The sequence below is a fragment of the Lytechinus pictus genome, unplaced genomic scaffold (assembly GCF_037042905.1).
Source record: "Lytechinus pictus isolate F3 Inbred unplaced genomic scaffold, Lp3.0 scaffold_37, whole genome shotgun sequence".
In the NCBI taxonomy this organism is placed as follows: Eukaryota; Metazoa; Echinodermata; class Echinoidea; order Temnopleuroida; family Toxopneustidae; genus Lytechinus; species Lytechinus pictus.
The window spans coordinates 106003-118696 of NW_026974157.1; the positions used below are offsets into that span (position 1 = coordinate 106003).

At 36.9% G+C, this 12694-nt stretch overlaps 1 protein-coding gene across 1 annotated transcript in view; it reads right to left on the reverse strand.

Annotated features, from left to right (window-relative positions):
- The window catches only part of LOC135153106 (uncharacterized), a 42716-nt gene that overhangs the window by 11922 nt on the left and 18100 nt on the right, over window positions 1–12694 (reverse strand). The window contains exons 7-12 of the mRNA XM_064115413.1: window positions 11075–12226; window positions 10265–10402; window positions 9490–9837; window positions 5712–5956; window positions 4023–4151; window positions 224–416 (exon numbers count right to left, since the gene is read on the reverse strand). Of these exons, the coding sequence (XP_063971483.1) occupies window positions 224–416; window positions 4023–4151; window positions 5712–5956; window positions 9490–9837; window positions 10265–10402; window positions 11075–12226 (2205 nt within the window). The remainder of the gene's footprint in view (window positions 1–223; window positions 417–4022; window positions 4152–5711; window positions 5957–9489; window positions 9838–10264; window positions 10403–11074; window positions 12227–12694) is intronic.

Genomic DNA, 12694 nt, shown 5'->3' on the forward strand with positions numbered 1-12694 from the left:
GGAGTCCTTCCCCACCCACTCACCCCCTCTTTTCGTATATCTATTCTAAAATGGGCACTTTTCACAACATATGTATTTATACTTGCTACAGTTAGGCGATTACTTCTAGAGCAATTAACCGATGCGATGAGAATGCCTACTGCAGTGATAAGTCTTCCAATGGACATCGTTTTATCAAGCAAAGATTATAGATTAGAATTAAGGCTAACGAAGCAGTTGATACCTATGTCGTGGGGCTGAAAGCTAGAGGATCTGCAGTGTGATGCAAACTTTAATACGCAAGTTAGGTCTCTCTGCCGTTGTCCATTCTGACCCACTTTCAGGTCCACAATAACTCTATCGGGTTGATTGGTTAGGTCCAACTTGAAAGAAGCCATCCTATCTTTACCTCTCCATAAGTCGTCGTATTCGACAATCTATAAAATACAGATAGACACAACAGATAATATATATTTTCTGTTTGGGATATGCTGATCATACAGCCATGACATCAAGAACTACGAGAAGAAGTACTACATCTAATAGGTCCACTTGTCATCTGAAAGAAAATGAGGATAAATATTGGAAAACTATAGTCATGATAGATGAAAGTGTTAGGAATATGGATGTGACTCGAACATTGAAATTAGTTGGTAACATAGGAAGAGAAAAAAGAAAGAAGGAGAAAGAAAGAAAGAAAGAAAGAAAAAGGAAAGAAAAATAGGGGTACAATCTTCGAAAAAGGTTAAGACTTATAGAGTAAAGACAACCAGTTGGCAAATCCAAGTCCATGTAGCCAGGCTTAGAGCCCTACTAGTCAGCAAAATACAAAGGACAAAACAGATGGAGCTATAATAACACACAAAGTAAGCCCCCGGTCCTCCTCCCATATAAACAAGCTTGTGAGTTTGCAAATTATACCACAATTATTGACGATTTAACAAACACATTAGTTTTGTAAAATTAGAGGCAAGACTAGGTAAATAAATATGAGGTGGGACGAATTTCCAAGGTTTAAGTTGAATAATCAAAGCCAAAGTATAGTTGGCAAATTATAATGTGGGCCTATCAAAGTGGCAGAACACTATACGCTCTACCAGTCAGCAAAGTGATGTACAAGTACTGCCCCGTTTCAGATCTGAAAAGAACAGAACACAAAACTTAAAAAAATGGTAACTCTGCAGTTGGCAAATTAACGAAGACAAGTCTACAACTTGTAGACTTGTCTACAAGTTTGCAGTTGGCAAAAAACACAAAAATTTTCAAAGTTATCTTTACTAAATTCTGTCGCCGGAGATTTTTTTTTAATTCATGGTGTCAGAATGTGCTTGGGTGGGGATGGGTGGGAGTGGGGGCAGGTTTGGGTTGCAGTCAATACTGCCATTCAAGGAGAAAATGCAGCCAAAACCTGACAAAGTGAAGCCAATGTCACGTTTGCTTGCCTCCAACGCCAGCAACTTCAACTATGGCAGATGTTGTTGACTTTTGTAAACTCTTTCCAAAAGAAGTAGATAACGAGGCATTGAAAGTGGAACTAAGAATGATTCCATTACATTGCAGTGGCAAGAGATCTGCAAAGTGTTGCTGACGCAGCCACTTTGGCATTTGACAAGAAGTCTATTCTTCCTCTCACTTGGAATGCTTACAAGCTTCCTATTACAACACCAATAAGTGTTGCAAAGGATGAACGCACCTTCAGCCATATGAAGTTTATTAAGAACTTTTATATATCAACCATGGGAGACCGACGACTGGACAACCTGCTACTCCTGAACTGTGAAAAGGACCTTACAGATACTGCCGACTTAAATCACTTGCTAACAACTTGGTCATCAAAACCAAAACGTTAAATATGATATAGAATAACATACAAGATAAAGGTAACTTCAATAATTTCTGTAACATTTTTATGGCTGAAAGAGATACATGTTAGCAGTCAGTGGCGTAACTACGGGGGTGGGGGCATGGGGGCAAATGCCCCCGCCCCATCGGCTGGCTCCCCCCCCCTAAAAAAAAAATAACGGGGAAGAAGAAATTATTGTATGTTATATTATTCTATATTATTGTATGTTATATTATATTATATATCATATTACATAAGAAATATTTTATGTTATTTCCATAACCTTATGAAACATAATTTGCTTAGGACCTATATAGGCAGGTATGTGTTCATCATTCCTGGTGCTCGCATTGTCTGACTAATGAGATATATAGTCCTGTTGTAATTTAAGTCCATAAAGATTATGCACCAAATTATCTCCTCGCACTTCAAGTTATTATTGTTTAATGTAGTGACATATGCTTTTTTCATGACTATAACTTAAAGTGATTGCCCCCTTTTAAGTCCTTAATATAAAACATTTCCAGTCTGTGCTTACGTTCGCATTGGTGTGGACCGGTATAGATACCAGGCTGGTGTTAAATCAACGCCAGCGTTTTTGCAGTGCACAAATTCCTAAAGACAGTCCTTAAAATATTCCTTTTTCTGATCTAATTATAACAAATTTTCAGCTCGCGCTTCACGCTTGCATCACTTGATTAGTGAAATAGTAAATTCCTAACAAGCCATAGAATGCCCCTCTTCAGGTCTGAATTTCAAAAATTGTCAGGTCGCGCTCCTCGCCCGCAATATTTCATTAGTGAAATACGTATCATGTTCATGATTACAATGACCACAAAAAGGGCTTCATATGCTTAGGTGTAATTCTAACAATATCAGCAAGCGCTTGGCGCTCGCATTAGATGACTATGACGTACGCACTTCATGAATTCCAAAAGATAGTCCTTAAAATGTCCCTGTTTAGGGTCAAGTTATATCCTAAAAATTTCAGCTCGCGCTTCGCGCTTGCATTGTTTTGTGAGACAGGTACATATCATAATTACAAAACTTTGCTTATAATGTCCATTTTAAGGACTGAATATCAAACATTTTCAGCTCGCGCTCGCATTATTTGATCACTAAGATACATATCCGTTTAATGGCACAGTCCTTAAAATGTCTCTATTAGGTCAGTATACCTGGCAATTGAGCGCGCTTTGCGCGCCCACTGAATGACTCAAAAATTTTGCTGGTGCCCCCCCCCCCCTATGCCGTGACCCACGGTACGCCACTGTTAGCAGTAGCACTCTTGAAATTCTAGTTTTAGTTTAGTTCATTGCATAATGAGAACATTCCAATATGTCTTAGTTAAGCTTCGGTATGTAGGCATTAGGCAGAGTAATGATTGGTATTTGTGTATTTTACGATGATTCTTGACAAACAATAGCGGTTGTGGAATAGGACAATAGGATTGGCTGTTTTGTTTACATTGTTAATTTCACTGAGGTAATTCAAGAGTCTTCTAGAGTTAGGATTGCTCTTTAGAAAGGACAAGAGTGTTCTTTTTAAGTACAATTCTAGAAGCTTCCAGAATAGTGGAAAATTTAGATATATGTGCATAAGCTGACAGTTTTATCATCATATCAGATCAGAACTCAGATTTTCGGTCCAGACTTAATGTCATAGCATAATTTATTTCCAAATGGGATACAACATCTATCATCTGTGGAATTATTTGCACACCATCAATGAACTGTTTGCAGATATTTTAAGAGAGGAATTCTCAGTTCTCATCGAGATCACCAACCAATTCTAAAGAAAATTTGTCAACCCATGGATTGCCGAAATTGACTGTTTATCTTCATCAAATTCGCCTTTACGGACATTTAAATTCGTGGCAGTGACTTTTACTATTCATCGTGTTTCAATATCAATTTCATCATCGCCAGCATTGTGGACTTTAATTTAAGGGACCTTTGCCATCCAATTTGGATATATATACATATCATTCCCGACTCTTCAAGATACGTGAGATGTATTATTTGTTTTGTTTATTCTATGTAAATGATTAAAAAGCAAAAATAATCTAATGAAAAGTTTCTTTGTTATTTGTTCGGTATTCAATATCGTAACAATCTTGTTGTGAACTTGAAAATTGAAAAAAAATATTGAATACTTCATTTGGATGCAAACTTCATCGAAGACTAATTTTCAAACTTACTGCCTCTCCAACACGATCGTTCTCAAGGAAACAAGTCATTGTGACATCCTCTTCTGTCACATTGATTGGGATTTCTGTAGCAGGGTGAATACGAGCAAATCCTATGTCCTCTTCTTCCTGCACTACCATCTTTCAAAGGAAATAAATCGTTATGAATAAAATAGGTAAACATGGTAAATATGTTTGTAACTTGATTAATTAATTTTGGGCGCTAATTTCAAATATTGCCGGCCCCAAGCGATTTGACCATCGGGTCGGCCGCCATTTCGAAATCCAATATGGCCGCCATTAAAAATCATTAAATGTCATTTTCTTAAGTTTTCCATGACACGTGACACAAAAATTTGGCATATAGGGGTATTTTGAGGCACTGATTTCAAATATTACCGGCCCCCAGCAAGTTGACCATTTGGCCAGCGGCAAAACGGCCACCATCCTGAAATCCAAGATGGCCGCCATGATATACTATTGCAATCATTTCCTCGAGTTTTATATATATGAAATTGCGGTATTGAAATTTGGCATATAGGCTCAATTTGGGGCACTGATTTCAATTAATATTGCCGGCTCCAAGCGATTTGACCATCTGGTCGGCAGCCATTTTGAAATTCAGGATGGCTGCCGTGAAACATTGAAACTCATTTTCTGAAATTTTACATATTATGTGGCACTGAAACTTGAAGTATATGGGTATCTGGGTGCCACGTACTTCTGTATGCCAAATTTTGGTGTCAGATATAATGTAAAATCCAAGAAAACTATTTTGATATATATGGTTTTTCATTACAGCCATCTTGCCGCTGAACTAATCGTCAAATCACTTGTGGTCGGCATTTTTTTAAATCAGCTCCCCAAAACAGGTCTCTATTTGCCAAAGTTCAGAGCACATATTTAAAATTCAAGAAAATGATTATTAATGTTTTTCATGGCGGCCATCTTGGATATCAAGATGGCGGCCGACCCGATGGTCAAATCGCTTGGGGCCGGCAATTTTTTTAATCAGCGCCCTGAAATACCCCTGCATGCCAAATTCCACACTTTCTGCCAGATTCGAGCATCTTTTTCGCATATCTTAGGGACTACAAGCACTTACCAACAAAAGAATACATGGCGTACCGTAAAACCCCCTACACTCTAATGTGTCTGTTTATAAAAATTCTCTTTGAAATCTCTGAAGCTATCTGATAAACAACTGGATCGAAATATGGAAGAACATGAAGAAGTTATTCATTGACATCTATATATTGACCACTCATATCAACATGCACTGGCTATTACCTGAAAGCGATCTACTAAAAGTTCAACAGATTCTTCTCCTAACACGTGCATTGCATTTTCTCTCTTAAAGCAATAGAAAATTTGGGAAAAGATTTAGTAGGCGTTGGTCAATTTTATCAGGAATTTGGATTATCTATTATAAGCGTCTTATGGTGGCTCTAAGCCTTCTGCAGTGTTCTTCATATAACACAAATACCCCCACACTGTTATAGATGGTATGGAGGTACTATAATTAGACGTACATCTTTATAATATCTGAAACCGGAATGTGATTGCACTCAATTTCAACTGGAAAAGAAAAATATGAGATGCATTACAGTTGTAATAATTGCTTTTTCAATATGATTAACCAACATGCAACAAAATCATGTTTTAGCTATTTGAAATTTTGACGTTCTTGGGAACTGATACCTTTTTTCCCCCCGTAAGGTCGTCAAAGAGATGTACACGCATGATGACCGACATTCTCTCTTCTGGTAGTGGCTTTTCTGCAAATGGCAAGCAACACATTTGTTTCCCTCTGAAGAACAAATTCTTGATGAATTTGATGTAAATCCAGGAGAAGTGATCTATCTGCAATCTTAGAACACCCCTCTCGATGATACAGTTTGGAAGTCCTGTATTTCTTAAAAGGATTCTCGCCTTGACTTCTGCATCTAAAGCAATGTTAAAGTGACAAAGTGGTACCTTACATGTGTGTAGTGTGTGTATAGAGCATGCAGCCTAAACTTAATAATCCTATACAAATCTTATATATCTATTTCATCATACAAGAATAGTTCGGATAGCTTAGTCCGTAGAACTTGGATTTCGGATTCCGGTGACCCAGGTTCGATTCCCACTCGGTGCAGTAGTGTCCTTTGGGAACGCATTAATCCATATTACTACGTCCCTCAGAGAGGAGCTTAGGCCGTCGGCTCTCTAATTCCTCCTCACAAGCATTCATGCTTTCTAAGCAATCATGTAAAAAAATCAACCACCATTACTCCTGCGAGGTAAAACAAAAGTGTATATATATATATATATATATGTGTGTGTAAAGTTATACATGCACAACAGCTTTTGGCAACTCTTTTTTATTTATATATTGTAAAGAAATGGATGAAGAGAACAAAGGCAGGCGTAGCTTAAATCAAGGTTCCCCAGAGCTATCTACCCTTTGGAAAAATTGGTAGTGCCGAAAAAATGTCTCTGCCAGGAATCGAACCCGGGCCCCCAGCTTTGAACGCCGGTGCCTTAACCACTAGACCACAGAGACGGGTTAGTGGCTAGGGCGTCCCCGATCCGATTGACCGTCAGATAAACAGGGGGCCCGGGTTCGATTCCCGGCAGAGACATTTTTTCGGCACCACCAATTTTTCCAAAGGGTAGATAGCTCTGGGGAACCTTGATTTAAGCTACGCCTGCCTTTGTTCTCTTCATCCATTTCTTTACAATATATATATATATATATATATAAATTTATCCGCCAGCTTTGCAGGTAGGAGTCTTAAAGACCTTTTTTTGCATGAGCGTGTGGGTTATTGTATAAGCTACCCTCTGAGTGAATGTTGTGTTTTATGTCATGCTCCTGTGGGCACAGCGCGATAGCAAAATCGTCACTTTTTAAAATGACAAGCCCAGTGTCATGATTCTCATTCCAGAATATCGGAACGAATTCCACATTCTCATCATGAAAAATATTCAGTCGGCATGTAAAAGGTAATTGCTAAATTTCACGGCTGAATAAACACAATCCAAAATTTGTTATAATTGGAATTTCATCACATTTCCTACCATATAAATAAAAGAATACGATGACGTTTTTTTTTTTGGGGGGGGGAAGAATATCTTCAAAAATATTTATTTCAAGGTTCAATGAACATTTAATGATAACAAAAAAACGCAATTTTCAAATATCTTAGGCAAGTATTGTTTATTTTGGGAACTGAAAATATCTCATGAACTTGTTTTCGTTATGTTCAGGACCACTTAACGTTCTTTGATGATTCAAAGGCGTTTAATTAAACATTCACGCTTGAATGCGAACCTTCTGGCATAGTTCATTTGATTTTACTTTTATGAAAATCCCGATGTCTAATGATTCAGTGAGCATCCAATATTCGAAAATTATGTAAATGAGAAGAAAGATCAAGGCCCTTGGCTCCACTCGATGCGACATCGAATGGTTATTTTGGTTGGCGAGCCTTCTTGGATAGTGTCACTCTGAAGCCGTATGCAAAGTTTCATGAAAAAAAATATATATTTGCAGAAGTGACAAACATCTTTCATGAACCACACCCTCATTTACTTTTTGTTAAATTTTGACTTCCCTCTCATAGATATTGTGTACCCTATGTGAGCATAATTATATTGAAGAATAAGATTTCTTTTTTAATGTATTTAGCAATATCATTTGGCAGTAATATATATCAACCTATGGGTGGAATTCTGTGCGAAATCTAATTGATTTATTTATGGATGAGTGAGCACACATCAAGAGGGAGGTGGCATTTTCAAAGTCAGACTCATTTTGAGTGGTTATAAAATGTATAAAATGAAAAATGGGGGCAAATTCTGTCTCAAATATGAGTGAATTGTTGTTGTTTTTGTCATCTATCATATTTATCGCCACACATTCTGTCTAAATATTCAGACTAAATTGGTTGAGACTTGATAGAGCAATTTTAAGAAAGAAAACTTAATAATGAATAATCTTTATATTCCATAAACACATTTTATTCTTTTCCTCACAATTTCTCAGGATAAGTCGATTCAGAATTTGAAAATAGGGAGGGGATCGAAAAATTGGGGGAGGGGAGCCACTATCATCTTCACATTTTAACATGTGTTTTTAATTTATACAGAGGATACTGTCATAAATCCCTATCATGATACGTTACAAAATAATTGTGCTCACTCAAGGTGCAACGAGCCTAATTACATTAGGAGGGCTAAAGATATTCATTCGACCCAACCCATTCGAACTTTTTCAATTTGATGTTGCTGATTGACAAAAATGTATGAATATGATTCAAAATCTAACACTGATTTTAGAAATGGTAACTACTTAACTTCCTTTGCCCAAATTGGGAAGATAAATAAGTGACTTGGAACTATTTCTTGACTGGCGGACTAATTAGGGCTATTTTACTGTTTCAGTTGATGAATTTGATCCATTCATAGTAATCTTCATAAATGGCGAGTTATTTTTTAAATGAGCTGGCTACGGTACCCTTTCCTGGTCAGATTTATAATGCCAAATATATATCCTATCCAATGGAAGTAAACATTCCACTCCCTAATTTCACATTTATTTTTTACGAATTTTTCAAAAGTGCCATTTTAACACACACGTCTACGGGGAATGTTTTACGCGCGTGCCACCTCAACTATGATCCACGTTATCACAATTTTGTGTGGAGTGGCTAAATGATGGATAGAAAACATCATTAGCAGTATGAAATTCACCAGAAACAACCTTTGCCCTACTTTGAATATACACAATCTCAAAAAATATATATTCTTATGACTTTCAAAAGTGGTCATATAAACCTTTGATGACTCATGCATGACTCAACCGATTCATCTCATCTTTACAGAAGTTGATTAATGAGTGCAGAAAACCACCTACCAAAGTTTATATCACAGAATTGTTGCTTTCAAAAGTTACATTTTGATTTAAGTGGTGCTTATTTTGTGTTGTATATACATTTATGTGAGAATCTCTCCAGCGCTAACTTAGACAGTGCAGATCACTATATTCTTTTAAATATGAACCAGACTTCGTAAGAAATTCCCTAAATATGGATAATCATTTATTTAATAATGAGGGGGTGGGGTTATTTGTTATTTGTTCAATTTATTGATTTTTTAAATGTATTTCATTGGTCTCTGTCACAAAAACTTTGATAGAAATATGGTACATTTTACATTTTTATTATTGGACTTATTTCTTCCCAACCACATTTCATAATACATTCACGTGATTACATCCATTTCTGTAGGTAGGTATTTCTTCGATTTGCAATTTTTTCGTTTGTTGGTTTTATTGAAATGTGTAAAATAAACTTTGAATGTTGAACTTTACATCATCTTTCTTATCAAAACTACGGGGAAGAACATACATCTTGCTTAATTACACCAAACCTTACATATTTTCTCGCATGTCTTGGCAAAAGGCGGTTAAGTAATATTTAGCCCAACCTACCCGGTATATATTCTCCCTCTCCTGTGTAAAGGACTGCCTCTAATCTGGAGTACAGTGTTGCAACAGCGCAATGAGGTATTGTGTAAGTCACCGGTGATCTCAGGACTAAGTCATCAGGAGCTAAGCACTGTACACCAAAGCAGACTGACATCTCGTCTTTTGTGTCACCAAGGTTAGGAGTATCGGTCAGGACACGAAGAGAGATTTCTTGTGGCTCTTTACTGTCGATTGCACCAGGAGGTATCTCAAGTTCAATCCCAAAGGATTCTAGCTGAAGTTTGCCCCCATCAGCTCCAACTGTCTTGCAGCATTCCTTCTTGATTGGTTCAATATTTCCTTCATCGGGTGCTGAAATTATCAACAGTATTTTATTGCAAAACTTTTACTTCAAAATCATTGTCGCTTAACACCGTCATGACTGGGGGACATTCTGAAATATCGATTGTAAATAATAAGAGGAATATAGAATTTGAAAAATATTTTTTTTCCAACTTTGGCAATTTTTTAAACATCTATTTCCACATTGGTTCAATGTGTTTTTTTTATCAAATTATATAAAAAAAGCTCTAGTTGAGTAACATGCTAGCATTTCAAGGAAAAACTCCACAATTATCTACTATCTTCCCTCTTTATTTTTCGTGCTGTAAACATTACAAAATTATGTTTGTCCGGAAATCCTCAATAACATGCAAACTAGTAAGCATGTTTCAATACCAAACAAATCCTTGTTGTGTACCGCAAGAAATTTATTTCCTGATTACTACTCCTACAGAACCTGATTCATTTGACAGGCTTCCTTTGTTGACGTCAAATTCCTCTCCTTTTTTTTGCCATGAGATTTCTTCTTCTCCACCTTTAAGGTTCTGTGACGCTGTATCTACATGAAATTTGACCTTTTCCTCAACAAGTTCATCTGTATATAAAACAATGTTTTTTTAAAGGAATATTACTTTCTTTAGAATTTGGATCATGAATTTCGTTTATTTCCGATATGCGTTACACTCTAAAAAAGGTGTACCCAATATTGGGTAAAATGGGAACATGCATGTTGGTTGGGTAAAAAGATACCAAATATTTGGTAAATTTTACGCAGTTGCGTTGGAATTTACCCTTAAAACATGCATTTGGCCCAATATGGGGTAAACAAAATACCCAGCAAACATGCATGTTCCCTTTTTACCCGATATTGGGTAAAATTTTACTCAGTGTTTTTAGAGTGTATAGGTGCCCGTAATAGATCATTATGTCTACCTGTCTTTCAATAATGAATCATCTATTTAGACAAGGGAAGATATTAACGAAACATCGGAATCATGGTATTTATGAGGAAATATCAGATTGTGCACGGGAGATAATTTAGCCTATCTCAATAAATATGCGTAATTTGCATGAGGAAATTCTTGCCAAAAATTCCATGTCTGCAGAAGTAAATTCCCAATAACCCCATTATGCCTATTGTAAGATTTAACTCTTTTCTATACATATTATAAAACCTTGTAATTATTAATGATTTCCATGAAGGTAAATTTGAATAAATCACTATTTATCTGGTGATCATGATGAAGAACAATCAATATCAACCTACCTATGGCAGATGTTTTTAGTGATTGAGAGGAGGCTTTGTCCAACTTGGAAGGTATCCCTGCACCCTCCTGAGATTCTTCAGATGATTCCTGACTCTCCTGTTTTTCAGTCACTTTGACATTAGGATACAACTCCGAAAGTTTGTTCCTGTCAGATTCGGAAAGTGGGTTTTCTGAACCAACGAACCTGATTTCCCGCAGTGTACCAAGTTCCTTCGGGCTTTGAGGGGACTTACGTTCAGACTGCCCAATATCAATATTGCAACTGACAAGTGTAAGGACAGTAACCTCTTTAAATTCACTGGTTGTAATATCGATTAACTCGGTTATGGGTACAGCCGCTGACTTTCGCAATGCGTATCTAAAAACCAACTCTTCTGGGAGTAGTGATGCACCTTGAATCTGCAACCCACAATCTGATGATGTACGGGACCATTCAACACTCTTCATTACTACATCTCCTAGCTCTACATTTTTTACTTTGACAAATTTCAAACTAGGACTCATCGTACGACCTAAGTGTAGTAAGTCTGTTATCATTTGGAGTGCATAGTGCTCGTCATACCAACGAGATTCAAGATGGATATCAGTCAGATTAGGTAATTTACATTCTGTAATGGCTGTCCTTGACTTCTCCCATTTGAGAGTTCTATAACTTGTGACGGTGAGGAATTCAATGTTTTGACAGAAAGAAGAAAGCAAGAGAAAGAGGTTGTCAAGAGTACCGCAGTAACGTCGGATACGTAATTCCAATCTTCTCAGTGAAGACAGCGGGATGCCAGAGTGGTGTCTGGAAGCGGATTCAAATAATGCGAATTCGCAATCCAGCACAAGACTCTTTGCATTTGGAAAACACCTACTGACGATCTGTAATGAGTCATGGAGTGATGCAACAATTGCGTGAAGGCAAACGGCGAGGACAGATCTCATTGGAACGATAGGTTGTGATCCATGCGTATCACTTTCCAGATCCTTGTCAAAGCCTGAAGTGGTAATATGTTCCACTTTTTGACACAATGGGACCAGTGCAGGGATAATTTCTAGGAGATTTAGTGGTAAATCGCTTTCAAATACTATCCAAGCTCCGTCGTCATCGATAGTCCAAGATATTTGCCTATGATATTCAATTTCATATCTAATAACAGAGACCTCGCCTGAAAAGAAATTCATGAAATAGGATTTATCAGGAGTATCTCATTTGAGCTAGGACGAAATGATTTAAGTGATATGAATTAAGAAATATGATAATGCGTTAGTTTCTGGTATTGATATCATCACACAGACGGGTAAACAGGGTACTATAAAATAGACTGAAACATGTTTCAATGGAATATAAAAGCTCTGCTCAAAAACTAATTTTCACTTTCTTCCGGTAGCAGAATGTTTCATTAAGGAGTTCGTAAGTTGTGTATTTTTTTTGTTCTTATGTGCTAAGTCAGCTGCAAAGGGTTACATAATTCAACAAACGATCCAAATTTCATATCTCCTGAAAGTACCTCTTAATATGTTGTTTGTACTTTATTTTCGATCCGCACGATCAAAATACAATGTCACTGTCGACTGTTCCACTAAATAGTGGAATGGTATTTTCATTTTCCACCGGATTCAATTTCCAGGGCTTG